Genomic DNA, 12,963 nt, shown 5'->3' with positions numbered 1-12,963 from the left:
TTAGCTCTCTACACTTGGAGTTTGTCTTGATAAAACTGTTAATAGTATGGGAGAGTCTCACAAATAAGAGAGTAAAAACTAAACTTGGTCGCCAACGGTAAACCATTTTGCAGTTTTCTTTGTGACTAATTAATGTAGTGCTTCCACATGAGCTCTGAAGGTTGAGCAATCCTTTACCTAAAAAGCACATTCAACTGTGTGCAACTCTATTCAGGCCCATTTGGTACTATCAAGTCTCTGCTGCCTATACAGTATTCCTTGGTTGGAATGGAAAATTTTGTTAATTTTGACCACCAGGTGACAGCATTGCACACTTCATTTTTGAGACTATTTTCTAGCACAATACAAGGTTAAGTTTTATTTTGAGACATTTTATGTATGTATCTTGTTTAAAGTATTGGTATGCATTCTGATCAGTTTATTCATATAAAAATGATACCAGGTGAACAAAATGGGAGTCGGAACCCTGGTGGTCTACAGATCGGTGATCTTGTAAATATTGATCTGGATCTAGAGATTGTTCAGTCGTTACAACATGGGCATGGTGGTTGGACTGATGGTATGTTTGAGACATTAACAACCACTGGCACGGTCTGTGGCATTGATGAAGATCATGACATTGTAGTACAGTATCCAAGTGGCAACAGGTATGTAGAAAAAAGATCAGAAGAGAAAATTGCACAATACTGAAATATGTCAGAAACAAGTCTTTTTAGATTATGGCATTTCAGTTCTTTAAGTCAAGCTTCTAAATGACTTTTTATGCCTATAGGTGGACATTCAATCCTGCAGTTCTTACTAAAGCTAATGTGGTTAGAAGTGGGGATGCAGTTCAGGGAGCGGAAGGTGGATCGTCACAGTTCAATGTTGGTGACCTGGTTCAAATATGTTATGACTTGGAGAGAATCAAGCTTCTTCAGCGAGGTCATGGAGAATGGGCTGAAGCAATGCTCCCTGTAAGTAGGAATTAATTTTTTATGGCTACGTTTTAAGAATGCATTTACACTGGAATTTTAGTGTCTGTGGAGCTATTGCTGTTTTGCACGCGTCCTAAACTGGGAGGGTAAACCTGGAATTAGAGCCTAACCTGGATTTGGAATGAAAAGGACAGGGGCTCCTTACAAGGAGCAGGCTTTCACTGCTTCAGTTTGACACTACATGGGGTATAAATCCCTTATGCTTTCAAATAATAGGGGGCTGCTGCCTTATTTGTGAATCCAGTCTAACCCTCAGTTGATTTTTTATTCTTTCAGTTTTGTCTTTTTTTAATACCACCAACGTTTTTGTTATTTACACTCAGAGCTCAGTTTACTGTTTCCAGAATGATGATCTGTTACATCCTGAGAAATGTGTGGCTGCAGCAGAAAAAGTTGAATTTCAGTTGAGCTTTTGAAAACTATCGAAAGTTACAAGAACTTTGCTGTCATCAGGACTGGAAGAAATGAGATTTAACCATTAAATCTGTAACTTCCGGTTAAGATTTTATTTTACAGGATGTGGGTGTTGCTGGGTAGGCCTGCATTTACTGTCCATCTCTCATTACCCTTGAGAAGGTGATGGTGAGCCAACTTCATGAACCTCTGAGGTCCATTCGGTGTAGATACACCCTGAGTACTGTTAGGAAGTTCTAGGATTTTAACCCAGCAACAGTGAAGGAATGATGAAATAGATCCAAGTCAGAATGTTGTGTTGCTTGGAGGGGAACTTGCAGGTGATGGTGTTCTCATGCATCTGCTGCCCCTGCCCTCCTAGGTGGTAGAGGTCGAGGGTTTGGAAGGTGCTGCCAAAGGAGCCTTGGTGAACTGCTGAAGTGCAACTTGTAGTTTTTTAAAATTCATTCATGGGATGTGGGTGTCGCTGGCCAGGCCAGCATTTATTGTCCATCCTGAACCGCCCTTGCGAAGGTGGTGGTGAGCTGTCTTCTTAAACAAATGCAGTCCATGTGGTATAGGTATACCCATAATGCTGTTAGGGAGGCAGTTCCAGGATTTTGACCCAGAGACAGTGAAGGAGCAGCAATATAAGTCCAAGTGAGAATGGTGAGTGGTTTGGAGGGGAGCTTCCAGGTGGTGGTATTCCCATGTGCCTGCACTCCTTGTCCTTCCAGATTGTAGTGCTCGTGGGTTTGGAAGATGCTGTCTAAGGAGCCTTGGTGAGTTCCTGCAATGCACCATATAGATGGTACACACTGATGCCCACGTGTGTTGGTGGTGCAGGCAGTGAATGTTTGCGGAAGGGTTGCCAATCAAGTGGGCTGCTTTGCCCTGGATGAGCTTCTTGAGTGTTGTTGTAGCTGTACTCATCCAGGCAAGGGGAGAGTAAACCATCATGCTCCTGACATGTGCCTTGTAGATGATGGACAGGCTTTGGGGAATGAGGAGGTGAGTTACTCACTACAGAATTCCCAGCCTCTGACATGCTCATGTAGCCACAGTATTTATATGGCTAGTCCAGTTCAGTTTCTGGTCAATGGTAACCCCCAGGATGTTGACAGTGGGTGATTCAGCGATGGTAATGCCATTGAATATTAAGATGAAAATTCATCAACCTGAAGCAATACTTTTGCTCTCTCCATGGATGCTGCCTGACTTATGGAGGGTTTCCAGTATTTTATTTATCTCTTTTTTTTCAGATTCCCAGCACCTGTTCCTCTTACATGTTTTGAATCTTTTGGAAAATATACAGCACGGAAATAATATGACCTTATTGCTGCCTAAGCCAGTCGTAGTTTTAAAATCTTGTCAATGATTGGAGCGTTTGGGTGAGAGAATCAGAAATACAACAGTCTGACCAGGAGACTTAGAAATTTAGCTACTAAAGGGTATAGGTGCAAATTGAAGTATTGAAAATAGTGAAATCTTTCCACAACTCAATAATACTGAGAATACTAGCATATTGTCTAAACTGTGAAATGTTTTTGTTTTGATACAGACTTTGGGGAAAGTTGGGCGTGTCCAACAGATTTACTCTGACAGTGATTTGAAAGTAGAAGTTTGTGGGACTTCTTGGACATACAATCCTGCAGCTGTTACTAAAGTGGCATCGGCTGGATCTGCAGTGAGCAATGCATCTGGTGGTACATATCGACCTCTGAAACAAGTTCCTCTTTCCTTTTGTATTCTTACTGTAAACCACAGTTACACTAGGTGTTGCTCATTGTGCTTAAAGGGCAGTATACTGCCGTCCATGCAGTTCAGCATCAGCGAAAATAAGAACACTTCAAGGATAGTTTTGCTTAATTTTGTTATAGTCACTGAAAAGTTGACCAATTAGTTGTTTGGTAGTACAGAATTTGAATATTGCTGAAAAAAGAGACATATTGAAGCTTTTCGACTTGCACTTCCCTGTTCACCCCTTCAAATTGCACCTAGAATCTGACCCCTTCTATGACCAGGCCACAGAATCTGCCTTCCTAAATTGATAGCAAATGACAAGAACTTGTGTTCTCTCTTCTGAGTTCTTCTGTTTTAAATTTTATTTTGATGTTGGAATTCTAGCAGTTGCCAGCATCTTGCAGCATTGGGGATGCTGGCATCTGGCATTATTGGAGTGGGGCAGTGATCTGTGGTCTTGTGGGAGGAAGTGCGAATAGAGTGAGAGGTGATCTTATTGAAAAATATTACCCTGAGGAGATTTGACAAGGGTGGATGTTGAAAGGATGTTCCCCTTGTAGTAGGGACTAGAACTTGGGGACACGGTTTGGGGGTACTGGGTCTCCCAGTTGGGACGGAGATGAGGAGAAATTTTTTCTGGGGATTGTTAGTCTGTGGAATTTTTTTTCCTGGAGAGCAGTGGGACTGAGTTAGATAGATCCTTAACTGACAAGGGAGTAGACAGTAAAGTAGAGGCCATAATCGGATCAAATGGCGGAGCAGGCTTGAGGGACTGAATGGTCTACTGCTGCTCCTAAGTTGTATGTTCATTTGAATGGGACTAAGGTCATGGTTAATTTGTTTTGGATCATTGTCCTAGAATTGCGCTTCTGGCAATGAACGCTTTCTTGCGAAGTGTCCCAAAGAGTGCAAGACGAAAAGCTTCAACATGTCTTATTTTCCGCAATATTTGACCAATTGTTAAATGTTTATAAGTAGTGTTCCACACATGCTTTTCAGTATCACATGTGGAGCTGGTCCTACCCCTCTGCTTCACGGCCTTATAATTGTAGATTATAATTCACACAGATCAAAATATTGTTGCAACTTAACTCATATTATCTGTATTACACTGAAAATCCCTCCATACTGCTACACCCTAACATTTGACTTTGTCCTTTTTAAATGTCCTTATGCCTTTTGCTAACTTAAAATTCCACTCTGCCCCATAATGTTGCCAGGCAACTAACAACCTCTTAATCTTCGCTCTATGTAAATTTTAGTGCATGTGGAACTGCTACAAAGTGAAAATGACTCCTCAGGCTATGAAATGCAGGCCTTGAATGTAAAGAAAATAGTGGGACAGCAAAATAAGGAGGTCCAGGTTTGTAATATTGCTGACCTGTGTGGAACAAACTAATAGCTGAGAATCCAAAACAAGAACAGAATTACCTGGAAAAACTCAGCAGGTCTGGCAGCATCGGCGGAGAAGAGAAGAGTTAACGTTTCGAGTCCTCATGACCCTTCAACAGAACTAAGTAAAAATAGGAGAAGGGTGAAATATAAGCTGGTTTAAGGTGGGGGGTGGGGGGGTGGTGGGGGGGGGGGGTGATGGGGGGGAGAGAAGTTGGGGGGGGGGTGGGGTGGTTGTAGGGACAAACAAGCAGTGATAGGAGCAGATAATTAAAAGATGTCACAGATAAAGGAACAAAGAGGTGTTGAAGGTGGTGATATTATCTAAGAGAATGTGCTAATTAAGAATGGATGGCAGGACACTCAAGGTACAGCTCTAGTGGGGGTGGGGTGGAAAGACTGACAGGGCATTACAGGTATAGATTTAAAAATAATGGAAATAGGTGGGAAAATAAAAATCTATATAAATTATTGGAAAAAACAAAAGGGAGGGGGAAGAAACGGAAAGGGGGTGGGGATGGACGAGTGAGTTCAAGATCTAAAGTTGTTGAATTCAATATTCAGTCCGGAAGGCTGTGAAGTGCGTAGTTGGAAGATGAGGTGCTGTTCCTCCAGTTTGCGTTGGGCTTCACTGGAACAATGCAGCAAGCCAAGGACAGACATGTGAGCAAGAGAGCAGGGTGGAGTGTTAAAATGGCAAGCGACAGGGAGGTTTGGGTCTTTCTTGCGGACAGACCGCAGGTGTTCTGCAAAGCGGTCACCCAGTTTACGTTTGGTCTCTCCAATGTAGAGGAGACCGCATTGGGAGCAACGAATGCAGTAGACTAAGTTAGGGAAATGCAAGTGAAATGCTGCTTCACTTGAAAGGAGTGTTTTGGCCCTTGGACGGTGAGGAGAGAGGAAGTGAAGGGGCAGGTGTTGCATTTTCTGCGTGGGCATGTGGAAGTGCCATAGGTGGGGGTTGAGGAGTAGGGGGTGATGGAGGAGTGGACCAGGGTGTCCCGGAGGGAACGATCCCTATGGAATGTCGCCAGGGTGGGGGTGAAGGGAAGATGTGTTTGGTGGTGGCATCATGCTGGAGTTGGCGGAAATGGCGGAGGATGATCCTTTGAATGCGGAGTTAATTGACGTTTCGATGATGCTGCCAGACCTGCTGAGTTTTTCCAGGTAATTCTGTTTTTGTTTTGGATTTCCAGCATCCACAGTAATTTTTTGTTTTTATAATAGCTGAGAATGGCTGCTGAGCAGTCGACAAGTTGGGTTGGCTGTCGAGAATGATATGAGGCTATTGATAGCGGCCAAGAATCAGATGATGCAGAGAAACCAACCAGTGAGAACAAGGAATGGGTGAGAGGAACCTGGTGGAAGTGAAGACTAAGAAAAATGCTGAAAGTTGGCAGGTTTGACTGAAGAATAGTCCTGTGTTAGAACCTTGCTCCCCATATATCTAGCCAAGGAGGATAGTGGGAAAATGCACATAAGATGAAAGCCAAACTCATTAGGCCGTTGAAAGATGGTTAACTTAAGTGGCCTCCCCATAATATGATTGGAGATGTCTGATGTTCAACTTGGGCATCAGTTTTGTAAATGATGACTTTTGAGAGCAAATTTATTGAACAAATGGGCAATAGAAATTAAGCTTTCCTTGCTGGTTGATTTGATTCATTGCTTTCAAGGCTAATAAAATAATGAACTCCCTTTCAGCCAGCATTACAAATTGCTAAAAATGAGCAGGAAGTTATAATTTATCTTTTAAGATATGCTCATATCTCTAAGGCTTCCAGTACTACTATCTACCTTTGTTTCCCAGTTTCTGGGGCACCACTATGATGGATGTTATCTCTTCATTGCTACTTTCTTCCCATCCTATGTTTGTCTTTGCACCTCATGATTTCTAATTAGTCTAGGCCAAAGGTTGGCAATCTTAATAATGAGAGCAATTTTTAAAACGTAGTGAAAATCGCAAGATCATGAGAGCCGCAATGCTGCTATATAAATGCCAATAATAATGAACAAGACTCATCTCAACAACATTTTCAATGTTTTAGAGTAAAGTAAAGATACTTTCTTGCAAGCACAAGTTCATAAAAGTTTTTAAAAATCCTGAAATACGCCACTTGATTACCGTCAAAAGGGGTTTGATTGATCAAGGTCTGGAGCAGCGCAAGACTTCAATGAGGCACAGGTTGCAGACCCCCCTGGTATAGGCCCTTTGTTAGCATTCAATTCCTGCTCTGTCTTGATGTTACAGTCTCATCCTCTTCTGAGACTCTGCTTCTCAACTCTTGAGCAAAATCACGGGCAAGTGAACAAGTTCTTAAAAAAAAAAAAAATTTTTGTTTTGTTGGATTGGAGGCCTTCACTGTAGGCTATTCTGTTTGCAATTTTTTGTTTTACAGAGCGTTTGTCCCAACTGTTGAAAAAATTATTTGAAACACAGGAATCTGGAGACATTAACGAAGAACTTGTTAAAGCTGCAGCCAATGGTGATGTTGCAAAAGTGGAAGAAATAATGGCACGACCAGATGTTGATGTGAGTCTTTCCAATACACATCTTACTCCTTTATGCCAGTGTATTAATAGATATCTTCTGTAGAAATTGTAACATGGGAAAAACAAATCTGGAACAGAAATTAAAAAGCCGTAAAAATGTCCAAAAGATTGCCATAGGGATTTTCAATGGGTATTTAAATTAATTTTTGCCTAATCGTTTCCATGAGTAACATGTTGCCTGTGATCAATAGGATGAATGGCCTGCTAATTGGCCTTTGACAGGGTCACTTAACCAAGCCAAGAGAAGGCATTTGAGCAGCTTGGGTATGACTCCCAACTCTGCTAGGCCCCAGTCTACCGGTGTGGAGAGGTGCTAGAGGAGTTCAAGCTCCTTCCAACAGATAGGAAAAGGAAGGGGATTTTAAAAAAGCGTGTGTTGGATTCAAATTACATTTCACCACAATAGGGCAGAGCTTGTTAGTACTTGTAAGATATCACATTGCTTTTGATGTGATATTGATTTTTTGTTATCACTTTAAAAGAGCGGAATGCCATAATATCACCCTGTTTAAATGGAGGATGTGGATGTTGTCTTATTTCTATTAAAAAATCAAGTTTCTACTTTGTGAAACCTAACATGTTGTTACATTTATTTTGTCAGTGTTATCATCTGCCATGACTTTGACCTGGTTTCTTAGCCATTAACCATTTAATAATTACAAATGCTTGGCTTTTGCTCGTGCCAGCTTCATCAAAACATGCTTCTGAAATTGAGTTTATGGTTTACATTAGGAACTGGGTGCAATTCTGTCACCTTGTGGCACATTAAAGCCATTACAGTTGCAGAATATTTGAATTTGTTCAACTCTCGTCTATGACTTCACTTTAAGTAGTTCTGAAATAACTTTGTACAAACGTTTGCATGGTCCCAGTGTGGAATTCCATTGTGAATTAACAATATTACATCACAAATGGCCCTGTCAAACCAATGCTGTTCTTAATGCCCTAAGCATACTAATTTTGCTCGTTTTGTTAGTCAATTACAGAATATATCACTAAAAAGTGTCTTAATTTGCTTTAGTTGAGCTGTGTAAGAATATGATGAGCGGCAGGGCAGCCATTTCAAGCTAAGAATTTATAATTGCTTCTTTAGAATTATGGATTTTATGTACTCATCAAGGTGAGAGATATTATTCGTAAAGAATGGGACTGTCTTCATTTCAGGCACCAAATGTCAGGATCCAGTGTTTCCTTCAGGCCTGACCTAGTAAATTAGGTGCAGAATAAAGCTGCCCTACTTTGCCCTATCGGCATGACTTAGAGCCATGGCTTGCACCATTGATCCAGCTTCCATTTCCCACATCAGCCACCTTGTGGCTTCTGAGTGGTGTTGCCAGTGAATCTCATGTTGGTGCAATCTTTGTGGGACCCATGCACAATAGGAAATGGATTAAGACCGCTAAAACCAATTTCATGTAGGGCCCTTATGGCCAACAGAGCAAACAGACATTAACTGTCAGTTTTCCCCTCCACCCCAATTTTTCCGACCTTTTAAAGTTTCCTTTGCCAATTGTAGATTCCTTATTCACATTATTCTCTAACATGCAGACTTTGTATCTACCTGTTTTGGTAACTGAACCAATTTTATTGTATAGCTAATGTCCAGAATTTGTGCAGGACTGCTTTGGTTGGCTTGCCGTATGTTAAATCTGTGTTTTTAAAAAAACAAATCCTTAAGTAGAAAGGCTGTCTCTCGAGCTTCCAATACAGTGAGATTGTAGGTCAGTGACTTATTGTGTGGTACTATGTTGCATGTTGGTGAATTAATAATCCACAGTAGAGGCATTTCTTACATTTCTTTCTTTGAACGTTCAATAGTATACTAGCTTTATCAAGTTCCAACTGGCTCTTGATGAAGGTGCTACGTTAACCTCATGCTTAACACAATTCTAATGTAAGTAAAATAAAATAAAAACTCCAAATATATAACCAGGATCCCTATATTAAAGCTATACTACCCAATGTATTCTGATTTTCTTTTTGGGAGTGCAAGTTTGACCAATATGTACACTCCAATATGAAAAGTTGTGATAAAATACTATTTAGTTGGACCTCACATTTGTAATTTTTGAAAATGCTAGAATTCATTATTAAGGAGGTAGTAGCAGGACATTTAGCAAATCAGACAGAGTCAAAGTAGTTTGATGAAAGGGAAATTCTACTTGACTGACATTAATTAGAGTTCTTTGAGGATGTAATAAACAGGGTGGACAAAGGGGAACAAGTAGATGTAGGGTAATTAGGTTTCCAAAGACATTCAAAAAGGTGCCGCACAAAGTTACTGCACAAGATGAGAATTCATGGTGTTGCGGATGATACATTAGCATGGATAGAGGATTGGCTAACTAACAAGGAACAGAGAATTGGGATAAATGATTATTTTCAGGTTAGCAATCTGTAACGAGTGGAGTGTCAAAGGGATCAGTGCTGGGGCCTCAACTATTTATGATCTATATTAATGACTTGGATGAAGCGACTGAGTGTATTGTAGCCAAATTAGCTGATGACACAAAGATAGATAGGAAGGCAAGTGAGGAGGATACCAAGAATTTGCAAAGGGATATTGATGGGTTAAGTGAGTAGGCAAAAATTTGGCAGATACAGTATAATGGCAGTGTGTACCTTCTACAAAATGCACTGCAGGAACCAAGGCTTCTTAGACTGCACCTTTCAAACCCAATACCACTACCATCTAGAAGGACAGGGCAGCAGACACATGGGAACACCACCACATGGAAATTCTCTTTCAAGCCACACACAATCCTGACTTGGAAATATTTTGTCGTTGCTTTACTGTCACTGGGTCACAATCCTGGAACTCCCTTCCGAACAGCACTGTGGATGTACCTACACCACATGGACTGCAGTGGTTCAAGAAGGCAGCTCATCACGATCTTCTGAAGTGGATGGGCAATAAATCCTGGCCTAGCCAGCGATACCCGCAGCCCATGAATGAATAAAAAAAAAATAATGTGGGAAAATATGACGTTGCCCACTTGGCAGGAAAAACAGAGAAAGTGCAATATTATTTAAATGGGGTGAGACTGCAGAATGCTGTGGCACAGGAGGATCTCGGCTCTTTGTACATGAATATCAAAAAGTTAACATGCAAGTACAGCAAATAATTAAGAAGCAAATAGAATGTTAGCCTTTACTGGAAGGTGGATGCAGTATAAAGGTAGGGAAGTCTTGCTAGAACTGTACAAGGCATTGGTGAGATCACACCTCGATTACTGGGCACAGTTTTGGTCTCCTTATTTAAGGAGGGAAATACTTGTGTTGGAAGCAGTTCAGAGAAGGTTCATTAGGTTGATCCCTGAGATGAAGGGGTTGTTTTATGTGGAAAATGTGAGCAGTTGAGCCTATACTCGTTGGAGTTTAGAAGAATGAGAGGTGATCTTATTGAAATATGTAAGATTCTGAAGGGGCTTAAGAGGGTGGATGCTAAGAGGATGTATCCCCTTGTGAGGGAATCTAGAATTGGGTGGCACATTTTAAAAATAAGGAGTCTCCATTTAAGACCGAAACAAGGAGGAATTTCTCCTCTGAGGGTCTTTAGTTTTTGGAATTCTCTCCCCCAGAGAGTGGTGGTGGCTGGGTCATTTAATATACTCAAGGCTGATTTCGACAGTTTTTTGATCTACATGGGAGTAGGGGCTTATAGGAGGCAGGCAGGAAAATGGAGTGAAGGCCACAACCATTAGCCATGATCTTACTGAATAGTGGAGCAAGCTCAAGGGGCCAAATGGCCTATTCCTGCTCCTATTTCTTATGATATGATTTTCAGACCATGGATTCGGGAATTTGTGTTGAAAATTTTCATCTCTAGTGTTTGGTTGAGATTTATTATTGGAGATGACAGGGAGATCTTTTCTGTTGATGTTAGCTTGGCTTAGTTCATAGTACTCTCTCCTCTGGGCCATAAATTTGTGTGTTTCATTGCCTCTTTATCAGGATTTGACTTTATAAACTAGACCTGACAGTCCAGTGCAGAACTGAAGACATGCCATCTGCATTGTTGGAGATATTATTCTTTGGATGAGACACTTAACCAAATTCTCACCATCCAGTGATATTGAAGACTCCTTGGCACTATTTGAAGGAACAGATGTTCACTAGCCAATATATCGCTGGCAAGCAAGATCACGAGAAAAATCAACTGGTTGTTTTATTGCAGTTGGTAGGATGTCCCTGGTACAAAACTCCTTTTTGCATTTGGCTCTATCACATGATTGTACATCAAAAGTAATTATAGGAACTGTTTTCAAGTGCTTATTTTAAAGCATATTAATGATTTGAAGGTAGCCAAATGCAACACTCCAAAAATGGATTAAAGGGAGTTATTATTTCTTTGTTCCACTCCCCTTGTTCCATATCAACTACATTTTCCATAATGTAATTTGTGTTCTAGCTTCTTTCAAGTTGGGAGTATTATTTTAGAATTGAGAGAGAGTAGTATTTCAGCATTCAAATGATGACAATTGATATGTTTTTATTGTGTTTAACCTGTAGGTGAATGGTCAGTGTGCAGGACACACTGCAATGCAGGCAGCCAGCCAGAATGGACATGTGGATGTTCTGAAGTTGCTTCTCAAGCACAATGTTGACTTAGAAGCTGAGGTGGGTTTTTTAGATTCTTTAGATTCTTGACATTTATATAAAATGACTTTCGACCTTGATCGCGACCTTTTTGATGGTAATTAAATGGCTTATTTTGTTTTTAAAAAACTTTTATTAACATTGCACTTGTGAGAATATATCATTTAATTAACATTTTGTGAAAATGTTTAAAGTATTATTCAAATGTGTGTCTCTTGCTTTACGCTATTATTGGCATTTGTATAACAGCATTGCTGCTCTTCAATTGCATTTTTGACTAAATTTTTAAAATGGCTCTTGTTAGTAATGTTGTTGACTCTGGGTTAGGGCTCCTGCCAAATAAGAGTTTTTAATGCTAATGCATGGAATGCAAAAAATAAATACAAATGCACGAAATGCAAGAAATAACCTAAATGATCTTGAGACTCAAATACAACTTAGAGGGTATGACATGGTGGCTATTGTTGAGGCATGGCTGCAAATTGGCCATGATTAGGAGTTGAATATTCCAGATATGTTTGTCCGGATTTTGTGGTCAGTGACAAATGATGCCCATAGAATCTTTGTGGACTGTTGAGTGGCAACTTGGGGTCATCGGATGTCTGAAACAATGTGATGCTCCCTACAGGGGTTCAGGGACCTGTGTGAACAAGGCAAGGAATAGTGTCCATCTCCTCAACCAATCGGATTGAAGAATCCCTTTTGAGATCTGCAAAGTCTAAACCAGGATTTGTTAAAATATTTAATACAATGCAAAATCATCCATAAAAAGTGAAATGGGGGCGAGGATATGGGATTGAGAGAGAGAAGAGATAGAAAAAGTTAAGAAAACTAATATTTAATTTTAAAAAAATCCTTAATAATTAAAACCTGAAGGAATGAGACTGTACACTTGTAAAAGTTAATTTTCATTACCATGGAAGTTGTTTGGCGGTAATTAAGACTTAGCTGGCCATTCAAAATTAACATGCATTTATGTGAACAAGCCCTAAATTTTTCTGACATGTCTGGTGGGTATCCAGTGGGTGAGCAGAGGAACCTGACGCCTTTGTATGTATTTCAACGCCGAGTCTTTCAGCAAGGTACTGGTGTAGCAAAGCTTATGGAGCAATAAGGTAAATTGGATAGTAAATTTCTAATTTCTTTATTCCCTGGGAAACCCTATTGATTTAAGGGTACTATTATAATAATCAGAGGAAATAGGCTCTGGAAAAGAGTCAGTAGAGACCCTGTTATTAGGATTGAAAAATGAGAGGATTTAAAATAGTAATGGGGGTTTCGTACAACAGCAGCAATGAAGTGGATG

General features: G+C 40.4%; 1 protein-coding gene across 3 annotated transcripts in view; it reads left to right on the top strand.

Moving 5' to 3' along the window:
- mib1 (MIB E3 ubiquitin protein ligase 1) overlaps positions 1–12,963 on the top strand; it is a 187,280-nt gene that overhangs the window by 56,408 nt on the left and 117,909 nt on the right. For all 3 annotated transcript variants that reach the window (XM_078540225.1, XM_078540222.1, XM_078540223.1), the window contains exons 6-10: positions 443–647; positions 773–956; positions 2,932–3,076; positions 6,905–7,038; positions 11,571–11,678. In XM_078540225.1, the coding sequence (XP_078396351.1) occupies positions 443–647; positions 773–956; positions 2,932–3,076; positions 6,905–7,038; positions 11,571–11,678 (776 nt within the window). The remainder of the gene's footprint in view (positions 1–442; positions 648–772; positions 957–2,931; positions 3,077–6,904; positions 7,039–11,570; positions 11,679–12,963) is intronic.

This window comes from Cetorhinus maximus, chromosome 4 (assembly GCF_964194155.1).
Source record: "Cetorhinus maximus chromosome 4, sCetMax3.hap1.1, whole genome shotgun sequence".
Classification (NCBI taxonomy): Eukaryota; Metazoa; Chordata; class Chondrichthyes; order Lamniformes; family Cetorhinidae; genus Cetorhinus; species Cetorhinus maximus.
Note: the sequence above shows the minus strand (reverse complement) of the source record. Positions and strands in the feature narration are given on the sequence as shown.